The 14,521-nt window shown below is 38.8% G+C and overlaps 2 protein-coding genes across 4 annotated transcripts; both read right to left on the bottom strand.

Moving 5' to 3' along the window:
• Window positions 1-223: 223 nt before the first annotated feature.
• Window positions 224-2,786, bottom strand: gjz1 (gap junction protein zeta 1). 2 transcript variants are annotated; one of them, XM_051667497.1, is made up of 2 exons: window positions 2,079-2,786; window positions 224-1,393 (listed from the first exon to the last, which is right to left on the bottom strand). In XM_051667497.1, the coding sequence occupies exon 2, from the start codon at window positions 1,360-1,362 to the stop codon at window positions 661-663; it is 702 nt and encodes a 233-aa protein (XP_051523457.1). In that variant the 5' UTR covers window positions 1,363-1,393; window positions 2,079-2,786; the 3' UTR covers window positions 224-660. The 2 variants fall into 2 exon arrangements, with proteins under 2 accessions (XP_051523457.1, XP_051523456.1); XM_051667496.1 differs by having other exon boundaries at window positions 224-1,389.
• A 5,080-nt stretch (window positions 2,787-7,866) lies between these two features.
• Window positions 7,867-14,492, bottom strand: znf668 (zinc finger protein 668). Of its 2 annotated transcripts, none has more exons than XM_051667147.1 (2): window positions 14,224-14,492; window positions 7,867-10,581 (listed from the first exon to the last, which is right to left on the bottom strand). In XM_051667147.1, the coding sequence occupies exon 2, from the start codon at window positions 10,569-10,571 to the stop codon at window positions 8,646-8,648; it is 1,926 nt and encodes a 641-aa protein (XP_051523107.1). In that variant the 5' UTR covers window positions 10,572-10,581; window positions 14,224-14,492; the 3' UTR covers window positions 7,867-8,645. The 2 variants fall into 2 exon arrangements, with proteins under 2 accessions (XP_051523107.1, XP_051523108.1); XM_051667148.1 differs by having other exon boundaries at window positions 14,439-14,485.
• Window positions 14,493-14,521: the final 29 nt, after the last annotated feature.

Raw genomic sequence — 14,521 nt, 5'->3', positions numbered from 1 at the left:
TTCTTTCATCATTTACTCACCCTCATGCCATCCCAGATGTGTAGGACTTTATTTCATCTTATTTCATCATTATAATTGCATTGTATGGACCTACAGAGATGAAATATTCTTCTAAAAATCTTTGTTTGTGTTCAGCAGAAGACAGAAAGTCATACACTTCTGAGATGGCAAGAGGGTGAGTAAATGATGAAAGAATTTTTTTATTTTTGGGTGAACTATCCCTTTATGGTACAAACTAATTGCCCCCTTTTTTTGTCAGAATGACAGAAAGTAATTTGCACTACTACACTGTTCTGAGGTTTGAAAAGAATAACAGTTGAACATTGCAATAAAAAAGCATTGTCAGCATTCACACAAAGTGATAAGAACTCAAAACGGCTTCTCACCCACCCAGCCCACACAAAAATGCCTGACGCAGAAACACCCTACAGAGTCAAAAAGTAGGTTGACACCATTTTCTCATCTAATTTACACATCAAACAAATTTTTGTGCATGGTTTATTGCAAAGTAACATTCCAAATTCCAAACAGAATCATTTTAAATACAAATAAAATAATAAAGTTGATTAAGCTATGGGGAAGCATTTCAGACAAAAAAAGTGTAGGCCATAATTTATAAATCGATGCATTACAGGCACTTGTGTTCTAAAAAGTATTTTGTTAGGCATTACAGAGATAGTGGCCTATGGAGTAGAGACAGAACAGAAAGCTTGTAATAATGACCAGGGCAGACATAAACAGTAGCGCATAGACAGACATTCGCTTCTCTGCTGCTCCACGGACAACACACTGATGTACTGCACATCCGTGAAAATCTTGTGCATCACAACGGTATGATTTGTCACTCAATTTAGGCAGAACCCAGTAGAGCAAAACGTACACAAATAAAATCTCCACGGCAAGCCGCAGCATCACACTGAACAGGTACACCAGCACACTGGTTTTGCTCTTGTGGAGGTCTATCATCATTCGCCCACCAACAGTTATGGTGGGATCAATGGCAACCCCCTGCTCACCCTGAGATGCCATTTCTCTCTCCTTCTTCTTCTGGAATGAAGATCGAAGGTGGAAGGAGAAAAGCTCCATGAGAAGAACTGAGAGCACAAGAAGGATGAAGAGAAAATGCCAAGACATCACTATAGCACTGTCAAAGTGTGTATTAAAACAGGCTTTGATGCAGATGGGTGTGGTGCTGTTACAGTGGAAGTCGTCATTCACGGCTTTCCAGGGAAATTGAGCCAAAAAGATGGTCACTAGACGAATGCAGAGCAAGCCAAACCACATGGTGCGACCTTTATAGGTGGCGGTGGAGTCCACTGCAGTGCGGAGGATCGGGATGAGCCCAGTAACTATAGCTGCCATTGCTCTCTTGGGTGGCTTTGTAGTCTTCTGTCTCAGATATGGAATAATTTAATTGCAATTTAAACAGAACTAAAGTCAAACTGAGAAATGCTGTTGAACTTTAAGCTTTGACTCACAGTTCTCTTAATTTACACTAACCCCTAACATTACTTTTGTTGGTATAACTTAATGTAAATGTGTTGTCTTCTGTCTCAGATATGGACATTTTAAGTTTAAAGATAATTAAAGTTAAACAGAGAAATTGTGTTGAACTTTCGAAGCTTGGAACTCACAGTTCTAGAAATTTAAATGTGGTAACTTACAATTGTTACCATACGTTGCTATTTCTGACCTAACCCTTAAAATGTAAATTGTTGGTGTAACCTAATGTAGTATGGTTGATTCAGAACATATATGGTAAATAAATGTTTTTTACTTTAATCAAGTTAATTTAAGTGTTACCACATGAAGCAATTTTTAGGTTAACATTGTTTTCAGTGTAAACTGTAAAAACAATTTGTCAGGTAATCTACAAAAGTCAAAAATGTTATTTAATCTGACAAAATCAACCTGACAAATTAGGCTACACCAATAAAAGTATTTATTATGGGTAAAACCAAATAGAAATTGACACTTGAGGTAACAATATGTATATGTAAACGCTTTCATTTTCAATATCTGGTACATATTTTGATACAACATTAACTCATAAATTCAAAATAACTGCGTGGCTTTACCTTGAATGAATGTTTCTTTGGGGAATGAAGGTTTTGTGTGTTTGTCTAACAATGATGTTGTTGTTATTCTGAGCTTCACTCAATATAGAGTCATCTAAACTGTAAGCGTCATCAAAAATGGTTTCTCACACTTTTAGCCACTCAAATCTTACAACGGATCTCAAATTTACATTTTTGCCTATAACCATAATATCTATATTTAAACGGTTAGTTCACCCAAATATGAAAATTCATTTACTCACCCTCATGCCATCCCAGATGTGTATGACTTTCTTTCTTCTGCTGAACACAAACAAAGATTTCTAGAAGAATATCTCAGCTCTGTAGGTCCATAAAATTAAACTGAATGGTGGCCAGAATGCCAAAATCTCCAAAAAGGAGATAAAGTCATCATAAACATAACTCATTAGACTCCAGTGGTTTAATCAATGTCTTCTGAAGTGATCCAGTTGGTTCTGGGTGAGAACAGACCAAAATATAACTAATTTATTAGTTATATTTTTTAGCAGTCTCCTTGGCTATTCTTGATTTCAAGCTCGATTACACTTCCTATAGCACCATCTAGTGCTCTGCACATGTGTCAAGCCCTAGGAAGTGTAATCAAGTTTGAAATCTTGATCGTGCCTCGAGACTGCAATGACAAGGTGTACATTTAATGGGATATGGTTTTTCTCCCTTTATTTATTTATTTATTTTTTTGTATTTTTTTCCCTTTGTGCCATCACTTTACGTGCCTCGTACATATTATTCTGGAAATTGTATGTACACATGTATAGTATTGTTATATTTTTTCTGTTATGTATTGTTACATGCAAACAGTTAATAATAATTAAAAAAAAGATGTACATTGAAAAATTTGTTACATTTTTGTGTGACTTGCTTACTTTATCTCCTTTTTGAAGCTTTTGGAGTTCTGGTCACCATTCACTCACATTGTATGGACCGACAGAGCTGAGATATTCTTCTAAAAATCTTCATCTGTGTTCAGCAAAAGAAAGAAAGTCGTACACATTTGTGATGGCATGAGGGTGAGTAAATGATGAGAGAATTTTTTTGGGGGGTGAACAATCCCTTTATTGCACTAATGGATGAAATGTCTGTTTGTCAATGATTATTGCTCGCCTCTTCTTAATAGGGACGCACCGATATGGAATTTCTGGGTCGATACCAATAACCGATAATTCACAGCTCATAGTGGCCAATACCGATATTTAAAGAAAATAAAAATAAAAATAAAAAAATAAAAAAATTTTAATCATAACCTGGAACTGCTAGCTAATTCATTAAAAGCTTTTCATTTGAAAAATATGTGTCATGTAAAAGCTTGTAATTTGGATTTTCTGCAATTTAAGGTTTGGCAGATGTAACATGAACCAGAAACGTGCCTGTAAAACAAATGTATGCTGATTTGAATGAGAAATAAATGACAATACACCTGCAAATATTGTATGATGCCCATTTATATGAGAGTTTACGGTAATCCTGATGACTCCTAAAAGACAGAATAATGAACTTCAAACAGCTGCAATAGTGCAAATAGCCAAAATGAGTCGATAAACAGTAAGTAACGAAAAATAAAGCAACAAAACACACGATACAAACCCTAAACTATGTATACATAGTGTAATATTTATGATAGCAGCCAGACTATGTATGCAGCGGTGGTTGTATTTGGATGTATGCAAAGGTTTTTTGTGTATGTGTGCTTGTGTGCATCTCATTCACAGACGCATATTTCAGCAATCATAATGTGAATAGGTAACATCATGCAGTTTGAATAGTCATGAGTCATAACGTTCTAAAAGTCTCGATTCGTAAAATACAACAAGCACATTTGCTTCATTCACAAACTAGTGTTTTAGCCATCTCAAGTCACTCTGTGAAAATGTTTCTATAAAACGTGTTAGATTGTTTGGGGTCTTGTTTTAATCGCAAACGATGTACAACTGCTCACATTCTGTTTATGTTTCATTAAGTAATAAGCGTAAATGATCGCCCCCAAGTAACATACAAGCATGTTTTCGTTTATTGCCTCATGAAACATAAACAGAATATGTGAAATGTGTGTGAGCACGAGCACTGTGTTTCAGGCTGCTCGAGACCCTATTCCAGAAAGCAGGTTAAGCGACCCGGGTAAATTTACTCAGAGTAAGCGGATAACCTCAACTTTCGGTTCCAAAAACGAAGGTAACTTTCAGGGTATTTTAGTAACCATAGCAACTTACTATTTGAACATAACCTGCTCCGGAGTAGGTGATGTTTCAGAGTTAGTTTATTTCAGGTAGATATCAGTAAGTTTCAGAGGTGGTCAGTGCATTCGTGCACTTTTGATAACGACACAGTGGGTGTGGAAACTCAGATTACGCACACGATTATAATTATTATGGCATTATTATGGTAAAATGCAATCTTTACTTTACCTCACAAATCTTTTTCTCCCCGGCATTTCCAGTCTCACACACTGCAGATTTGCATTCAAAAGTGAACAAATTGTGTACATTGTGCTTTTTCTTTTAATGAGATGTTTTTAATCCTGTAATCTTTTTTTTTTTTAACGGAGAACACATTGGAAAGGCCTCAGCATCCTTCACTATATTTAGACGTTCAAATAAATAATTGTATTTTATGATATTCATTTAATGAACGTCTACAAATATTAAAATATACAATTATTATAGCACCCACTTTCTTTTTACAGTTCCTTCAGTCAGTGAATATTCATGTTATTTAACATAACATTCCATTGTATCAATATGCAGGTAATGTCTGCCAATTCAAATCACTCATTCTTCTTCTTCACTAACTAGATCATATGTGATAATTTCACAGACCACAGATATAGCATAGAGGTTAGATATTTGATTTCTTATCACTTTAATTTATGTACTGTACGTATAAATGCACAAATTTCCAGACTTGTTCATTGTACTCTCTTTATTATCTGAAAATATAAATGAGACATGCTGTCATTTAGAGTAACCTACAGTGCCCTACTTTAGCTGGTGGTCAAGTGATTCAATGAAAAGATGTCTTTCTGATGCTCAGCCTCCTCAACTCCATTAGAAGCTATGGTCCTTCTCTAAATTACATGTTTAATCTGCCTTTCAATATGGACCTTTTACAGTTTCCTTTACAACTAGGAAGAGATGAGCATTACTTTTCCCTTATGCTGAGATCATGAACATCTATAATGTATAATCAGACACATGATCTTCAATTAAAACAACATCATTTTATTCAGTACAAAGTTGATAGAGGCAGATGGACCCTCTACATGAGACTGCACAGCCATTGCCTTTTAGGGGACAAGACAACAAACAAGTTTTATTGCCACACCAAATAATAAAAGGACATAATGGACACATAGCTCTGTGGGCCTCCATCATTCTCTGTTACAGCAGATCTTCATCTTATGAATAATCTTGTGTGTCCTACTTTACATCCAATCTATGAAAAATGATGACATCTGTGGGAGATCCTACAATTTAAAAAGGGTATATTTTTTTCTCCCCAATTTGGAATGCCCAATTCCCAATGCGCTCTATGTCCTCGTGGAGGCGTAGTGACTCGCCTCAATCCGGGTGGCAGGGGATGAATCTCAGTTGCCTCCGTGTCTGAGACCGTCAATCCGTGCATCTTATCACGTGGCTTGTTGAGTGCGTTACTGCGGAGACATAGCATGTGTGGAGGCTTCACACCATTCTCCGGCATCCACGCAAAACTCACCACACATTATAGCGACGAGGAAGTTACCCCATGTGACTCTACCCTCCCTAGCAACCTACCCAATTTGGTTGCTTAGGAGATCTGGCTGGAGTCACTCAGCACACACTGGATTCGAACTGGGACTCCAGGGGTGGTAGTCAGCGTCAATACTTGCTGAGCTACTCAGGCCCCCCCCCCCCAGAAATGTTCTATTAGTACACTTAGACCATCAGCAATTACGGGAATTTAAAGGTGTTATGATTCTAAATTTTTAGAAACCCCAATGTTAAACTAGGTACATCAAATGGTATTAAAAATAAAGGAAATACATTCAGTTCACATGACATACAGTAAAATAAAATTAGCATGCACAGAACATGGTAAATACCAGTAAAATGTATCTTAAAATAAAATATATAGTAAACCCGTGGCCTATTATCATGTTATATTTATAATGAAGTTGACCTATTAAACATTAATGTATGCAAGAGAGGTCTAATATTAGTGTTGAATTATGCATTTACATGTACGGAAAAACTTTGTAGTTTTATTAATTTAAAAATTCACACAATGATTCAGTATACTTTGTCAAGCAAACTCTCAGTCCTAAACCGATGCAGCTCCTACCGCTATTACGAGTGAAGATGAAGTAATGCTCGTATGCAGTCATTAATACTTCATGTTCTGCCTCACGGAAATATGGTGCGCCTTTCTTCTTAGTGTCTGTTTCCATTGTGACTCGAGAATTCGGCGATCTGCTGTGAATGCCTTTCTGAGTTCCCTGTGAAAACGCACAAACTCAGAGTTTCAAACTCACGGTTGAGTGAACTATCCACGCGCAGGTGTTCTGGAACCCACATACCATGAGTTAGCAAGTTTTGGGTTAATTAACCCGAGCGTTCAGGGTTTATGTTATGGTAAGTTAACCTTGCTTTCTGGAATACCCCTCTGAATTAAATGAGCCCCAGGCAGTCAGAGATTCTCAGCCGCAAGCAAATAAACAGTAACAAATCATCGGCAAAAAGATCGGCAGTAATTCGATTATCGGTGCAATAATAATCTTTTGATTTTCCTGGTTATCGGCCAATAATATATCGTCCGCCAATATATCGTGTATCCCTACTTCTTAAAGTTGCCATGAAACGGAAGTTCCGACTTTATTACTGTATTGTGACGTATTTCCGAGTGAAACGGCTTATCGAAGGAGAAAAATATTTAGGCCGGGGACTTTGTTTGCGTTAGGACAATGCTGGGGCCATTGTGCAAATACAGATGAATGTGAAACAAGCGAGTAGAAGCTAATGTATACACGTTTTGAATCACAATACACTAAGCATAAAGAATAAAGAACACTTACTCGAGCGGTATATCCAAGTAAACTCCAGCTCAACTTTCGTCCAGCTTCAGCGTCAGCGTGTCTTATTTAGAAGACATCATTCCTATGCCCTATTCCATACGAAGACAATTACCCTCCACTGTGAGGGCTTCAGAAGGCTAAAAGGTGATAATGGTAAGTCAAAACTAATTTTTAAGCGATTCTTATCGGAAAATCTGTTTGGAATTGGGCCTACAGAATGGATTGTGCTCCTTTCGAAGTACCCTGCGAAGGTATGATCAGCGCCAGTTAGAAAACAGCCAGACACACTTGGGGGAGGGAGTGTTCTTATTTTAGAAAGCATTTGACTGGACAAAGTTTCTCAGGCATCATTATGACTGTGCCTCGGTCTGTCAAGCCAGAAGAGAGAGACTGCTGATTTGAAATGCTTATATCTTCTGAAAACAAATTTTGTCAGCATTTGGAAGTACACTAGCATATTGATGACCTTAACTGGAATAAATATAGACTAAAAGCAGCAAAACTTTCATTTTGATTTCACAGGGACTTTAAGGTGATTTTCTTAACTGACACCTAAATTAAATTCAAATGGTTAGTGGAATGACACTTTAAATCTTCAAATAACTTAAAATCTATACCAAATTGCCTAAATTTAATTTACAATACAACATTATTAATCCCTGAGGGGAATTTTGTTTTAAGGCATACACAATAAATCAAGGAAAAATGCAGACACTGGGGTACAAGTGAAGACACAAGAGGAGATTTGTTTATTGGAGTTTACTGTAATAAAAGCATAACATGTTCAGAAAGTCATAACTCTCATATATTTTTACCATCACACATTCTGCAGCTTGGTGCATTAAAAAGCATTCAAATCATAGCTATTAACAAACTGGTAAAGTACAGAATTTTGTGCAGTCAGCTGATGGAATTTTTTTATTTTATTTATTTAAATAAGTCATGATGTCTAGTCTCTTGACTAAAATATTCATTTAAATATTACACTTATTGCAAGTGTACAAACATATCAGATTAAACCTGTGGTTTTGATACAGAAGTGCAACATGATACGGACATACCTTATATAATAAATAAATCTACGCAATCTAAAAACAATTAGTGCCTATTAAAGGGATAGTTCACCAAAAAAGAAAAATTCTGCCATCATTTACTCACCCTCATGTCGTTCCAAACCCATTTGATCTTCTTTTGTGGGTTCTGTGGGAGATTTTAGCCTCAGTCACATTCACTTTCATTATATGGAAAAAAGACCATGGCTATAACATAATGCTGGTTTGAAACAACATGAGGGTGAGTAAATGATGCCAGATTTTTTCTTTTTGGGTTAACTATCCCTTTAATAGTCACTAATTGTCTCTTTAATGCATTGAAAGATTTGATCTCCTTTAAAAATGAAATTTAGTTGATTTTCTGGATCTTAGTTGTATTAATACAGAACAGCAATTACAAAAATTTGAACATTGTTGAGATGTTCAAAGCAGCTGACACAGTCAGCAATAATTTCAGAGCCCCTCCTCCTTTATATATGCATGGGATGACATTGCTTGAAATGTCGACATAGGCACAGTCATAGGAACAGACAGTGAAATAGCAGTGGGCTCAGATGCTGAAGGTGATGGCGCACTTGGTGGGGATGGTAGGGGTTGGGTGTGTGCTATGTCCATTTGTGGCAGGGAGGATGAGGATTCAGTTTTGCGATGAGTGCGCAAATGTTTGCGAAGATAGGCAGCAAAGAGAAAAGCCTTCCCGCAAACAGCACAGCAATGGGGCCGACTTGTTGAGTGGATGCGCTGATGTTTGCGAAGCCCAGCTTTATTCAGAAAACCTTTACCACAGTTGTCGCAAATGTGGGGTCGTGGCTTAGGGTGCAATTTCACATGTGCTTGTAGATCAGCCAGCTGAGCAAACTCTATCTGGCAGGTCACACAAACAAACTGACTGTCAGGTAAAGCTGAAACTGTAGAATCAGTCGGGGGAGAGATAGTGTGAAGGCTGGAATGGGCCTGCACTTCCTCCCAGGTCCCAAATATCATATCACAGTGAGAGCATGAGAACTGGGGGAGGGTGGGGGGAAACACTTGGGCAGGTTCAGGGGTGGGCTGGTCCTGCACAGGCCTCTCTGTTAAGTGTGTCCTCTCATGTTTGTGCAAACTAGAGGACACCACAAACGATTTGAAGCACTGCTGGCATTTGAAGGGACGCTCCCCAGAATGCACCCTCCTGTGTTTGTTCAGACTGGAGCGTTCTGCGAAGGACTTGCCGCACTCAGTGCAGGAGAAAGGCCGCAGCCCGGTGTGAACCAGCATGTGTCGCCGCAAATCCCAAGAAGCAACAAAAGCCTTATCACAGCTTTGGCATTTGTACGGCCGCTGACCGGAATGCACGCGCTGATGCACTGCCAGGTCGGCAGGCTGCCGAAACCTCTTGGTGCACTTATCACAGGGGTAGGGCTTGAAACCTTGATGCGCCCTCTGGTGTCGGCGGAAACTAGAGGGATCTGAAAACATCTTGCCACACTGTGGACAAAGGAAAGGCTTTTCGCCTGAATGTGTGCGGAGGTGGGACTGGTACGAGGAAAGCTGAGTAAAACCTTTCCCGCACTGCTCACACTGGTAAGGCTTGCTCTTAGAGTGGATTCGCAAGTGGCAGGCCAAAGAGGATGACCGGGAGAAGGCTTTCCCACAGTCGGAGCACAGGTAAGGCTTCTCCCCCGTGTGCGAGCGCTCATGGTTCTTCAAGTCCTTCAGCTCTGTGTACGTTTTACCGCACTGACTGCAGGAATATGGGCGGTGGCCTTGGTGATTGCGCCGATGCTTGCGGTACACAGAGGGGTCGGCGAAACTCTTCCCGCACTCTGCGCAAAAGTAAGGCTTCTCTCCCGTGTGCGATCGTTGATGCACTTTGAGCTTAGATAATGTGGGATAGCTCTTAGAGCAATGAGGGCAGGAGTGAGGCCTCTCGCCGCTGTGCTGCGTCATGTGGATACGCAGACAAATGGCCTGCATAAATGCCTTGCCGCAGTCGGTGCAAACAAAAGGTTTCTCTCCTGTGTGTGAACGGCTGTGGTTGCGTAACTCCGTCGGTGTCTTATAAGCCTTGTGGCATTGTGGGCACTGGAATGGACGCTGAGAAGAGTGCGAGCGTTGATGCTTGGAAAGTTGTGCCCAGCTGGTGAATGTTTTGGTGCACTGTGCACAGGTGTATTGCTGCTGTTTCTCTTTACAATGTGCTGACTGCTTGTGGCTCTGCAGAGCTGAAGGGCTGGTAAAAGCCTCCTGACAGACTGAACACTTAAAAGTGTGCAGAGTTTTTGGTGTTCTCCCTTTGCCTCTTCTTCTTGTTGGTTGTTCTGATAAGTCATCTTGTTCTTTGCCAGGTTCGTTCTCAGAAGGTGGTGGTGTATACTGCTCTGTTGTGGGTGAGGCCATACTGAAGTTGCTGGGGAGAGAAAAGCCAACAGTATACATTTAATGCCTTTGGTTTAGATGTAATTTCAGATTTGCATATTGTTTTAGTGTTATATATACTGGATTTATATATATTTACATTTACATTTGTTGTCAATTTGCTTATTAGCCCCTTTCATATACAGTCCCCGTACTTTCCCCTTAGGAACTTTCTAGATGAGAACTCTTAAACGGATAGTTCAACCAAAAATGATAATTCTCTCATCATTTACTCACCTTCATGCCATCGCAGATGTGTATGACTTTCTGTCTTCTGCTGAACACAAACAAAGATTTAAGAAGAATATGTCAGCTCTGCAGGTCCATTCAATTCAAGTGAGTGGTGACCAGTACTTTGAATCTCCAAAAAACATATAATGGCAGCATAAAAGTAATCCATACGACTCCAGTGGTTAAATCTATGGCTTCAGAAGAGATATAATAGTTGTGGGTAAGTACTTTTTTTTTTTTTTTACAATAAATCTCCATTTTCAGTTTCAAATTCTGAAAGTGAAAGTGGTGGTTTATATTTAAAAGGGATTTAAATCTTGATCTGTTTCTCACCCAAAGTGATTGGATCATTTCAGACGACGTATTAAACCACTGTCGTATGGATCACTTTTATGCAGCCTTTATATGATTTTTGTAACTTCAAAGGTATGGTCACCATTCACTTGCATTGTATGGACCTACAGAGCTGCGATATTCTTCAAATATCTTGATTTTTGTTCAGCAGAAGAAAATAAAGTCTGGGATGGCATGAAAGTGAGTATGATGAGAGAAATTTATTTTTTGGGGGTGAATTATCCCTTTAACATGAACCGCACATCTGAGGAGACTTTTCACTCTTGCATTCGCACACATACAAAAAAAAACCCGTAGTGATGTCATTTAGTGTCGACCATTTTTCTTCTGACGTTGTTTGCACGCACGATTCAATAGCAAAAACAACAACTTTGGGTGTGTTCCATCCAGAAGTGCTCAGCTCATCTCTATGCCCTATTCCCTTCAAAGACTATACCATCCAATGTTAGAGCTTTGGAAGGCTGAAAGGTGTGGGGCTCATTAATAACATTTATTCAGAATCAGAACTCACCTTTTGATTTATTTGTATTGAAAATTCAGTTTTTGAAGCAATCTTACAGCATGACTATCATGATTGTTCTCACTTCGAAGTGCCCTTCAGAGGCGGATTTAGCCCGTTTGGAATGCAGGGAAAATAACACAGATGGAGGATCAGATTGGAGCTACACTTTTGTCAGGGCTGTTTTACACAAACAGTGTCTTCAGGTTACAGTCTTTACACTGGTCGCATGAGCTGCTCGGTGCTGCATCCCTGAAGCCACAGTGAGAGGAGAGATGAGGCGCTCAGCCTATTTTAACCACGCAGCACACGCTGAACTCAGCGAAAAACATGTAAAACTATAACCCATTTATCCACATAATATTTTACAATAAAGGCTTTCGTGACTCAACATAAAATACTGTACTGAACTACTCATTTATTGACTTTAAAAAGACATCTTGATGCAAGTTAACCACACAGTAACAGGCACGCAACACTTTCCTCATGTAAATTCGATTTCATGATGGTTAAGTTTATAACAGATTTCCATTACCCACTTTCAATAAACATTTTATTATTTATGTCCATTATCCCAAGAAAAATTCAATGTAATAATCCAGAAATCACTTTTTTTTTTCTGTCTAGTCACACAGTACAGATGCGATGAATACTCAAACCACATCCCCCTTTGAAGTCACGCAGCAGCTCTGCTTACCCCTCGCACACACATATGAAACAGTCGATACTCTTTGGATACTTTGTTGGTTTTATGTTGTTTCTGTTAAGAGAACTGGTAGTAAGCTAGCAGCTACAAGTTTGTTTATTCATGGCGGCTGCCAACTCTTTGCATGTCTCATTGCTTTGTGCATCATACGTGTTTGACGAATTACAGGTTGCAGCACCTCACACAGTCCATCTTCTCCCCCCAAAAAGTACCTGCCCTGGAGTAGAAGCAAAAAAAGTCTCTCTAAATGGTTAAGAGGAACTATAGTTCCTCATGTGCGAAAGTGATGAAAAATAGTAGTTCTGAGTAAAGGTACCTAAAACGGCTTTAGTTCCTGCGCTGGGAAAGGGCTTATTGTTACTTTATGTTTTAAACGTGGCAATTTTACACAAGGAGAATGATTTGTTTTCATAAACTGCAGGTAAACAATCTCTTACAATTTAACAAGGTAACCATAATGTATTTCAAAATACCATAATCACTACAGTTATTGTTAATACTGTAAATAATAATTCATTAATATGTGAATTTCAAGGAGTCCACATGCTCTCAGCCCTTACGAAAATCGAGAGTTCCTGGCAAATTTTCCACAAACTTGCAGCAATTTAACCATTGAGAATTTTCACATGCAAACAAGCTTTGTGGCAAACTTGCGGCAAATTGTCCACTGTTGCCAAAAGTTTGCCGGAGGTTCACCACTACCAGCGAAGAGCTGCAAACTTCTGGCAAACATTTGCGGCAAATCAAAAGCTAATTTGCATTTGAAAATAATGGCTTTTTTTAAAGGAGAATTTTTGTCAATTTGTTTCATTGAAAGTGTTGGCTTAAGGATGCAAACTCACGAGAGGTGAAAAAGGTGAGAAAGTCAGTACGTGTTCTAGATATCTATTTTTAGTTTATTTGTTTGTTGTATTTAAAGCTTTTAAAGAGTTTAAGCATACACTAACCATTTCAAGTGATTTTAATAAGGAAAATGTAGAACATTTCACCAAACAGATTAGCTTAAAAAAGGTGAATATAGCTGAAAGTAGTTTTCATTCCTGTACAAAATTAATGGGATAGTTCACCCAAAAATGAAAATTCCTTTATGATTTATTATTTTCATGTTGTTCTAAACACATGTGACCTTTTCTCTTCTGTGGAAAACAAAAGATGACAGAGGTCACCATTCACATTCATTGCATCTTTTTTCATACAATTAAAGTGAATGGTGACTGCGGCTAACCTTCTGCCTAACATATCCTTTTGTGTTCTACGTAAGGACGAAAGACATACCGGTATGGAACAGCATGAGGGTGAGTAAATCGTGACAGAATTTTATTTTTCTCTTTGGTGAACTGTCCCTTTAATGTTATTGAAATAACAATAACAGTAGTGGAATAGTTACCATGGTATAATATCATGGTAATAATAGTTACCAAGATATATTTTGTGAGGGGATGATGTTGAAATCGCTATTATAGGAGAAACGGTACAAAATGGCCGGGGCATTAGGACCTCAGGGACAATTAGGAAAAACGCTCTTGTTGTCAAAGGAAGTTCGCATCTGACCAGCTGAAGTACAAAACTGCATTGCACTTCAGTTTAAACAGAGATTAATCATTCTGACGCACACCACATCGAAGCAACACAAATGCAATGCAAAGACAGCTCAATAGGCAGATCAACAGGCCCAAAACAACTACTATATCAACAAGCAGATTAACACAAAATGGCTGGCTTTAGGACCGTTGAACATGCGAAGCCGCTTCTGTCACTCCAGCATACTCGCTGCATTTTAGCTATATCTGATCACTTGAACCTCACCAGTATTTCTAATTATTATTATTATGTATGATGCGTACCTTTTGTGCTCTTAGGTGGGACAGGTGTGTGTTTGAATATTAATTCCTAATCGTTAAATCTCAGGAGAGGAGATGAACGGCGGCTTTAGGACCATGACGAAATTATCCAGGGCGCGCGGAGATCTGAGCCTTCATGACTTAGTCGCCACAGTGGAAATGTCTATAAAAATGCTCTGAAAATTTAATTGTAGCCACCGCTTTTTTGAGGTTCTTACCGAAGTGTTTCTATAGACTACAGTGCATGGTGAGTGGGATAGAATGGGTGGAGGAGAGAGAAAGCCTGTGGGAGGGGAAATCA

This window comes from Myxocyprinus asiaticus, chromosome 32 (genome assembly GCF_019703515.2).
Source record: "Myxocyprinus asiaticus isolate MX2 ecotype Aquarium Trade chromosome 32, UBuf_Myxa_2, whole genome shotgun sequence".
Classification (NCBI taxonomy): domain Eukaryota; kingdom Metazoa; phylum Chordata; class Actinopteri; order Cypriniformes; family Catostomidae; genus Myxocyprinus; species Myxocyprinus asiaticus.
The sequence above is the reverse complement of the archived record's forward strand: the minus strand, read 5'-3'. Positions and strand labels throughout refer to the sequence as shown.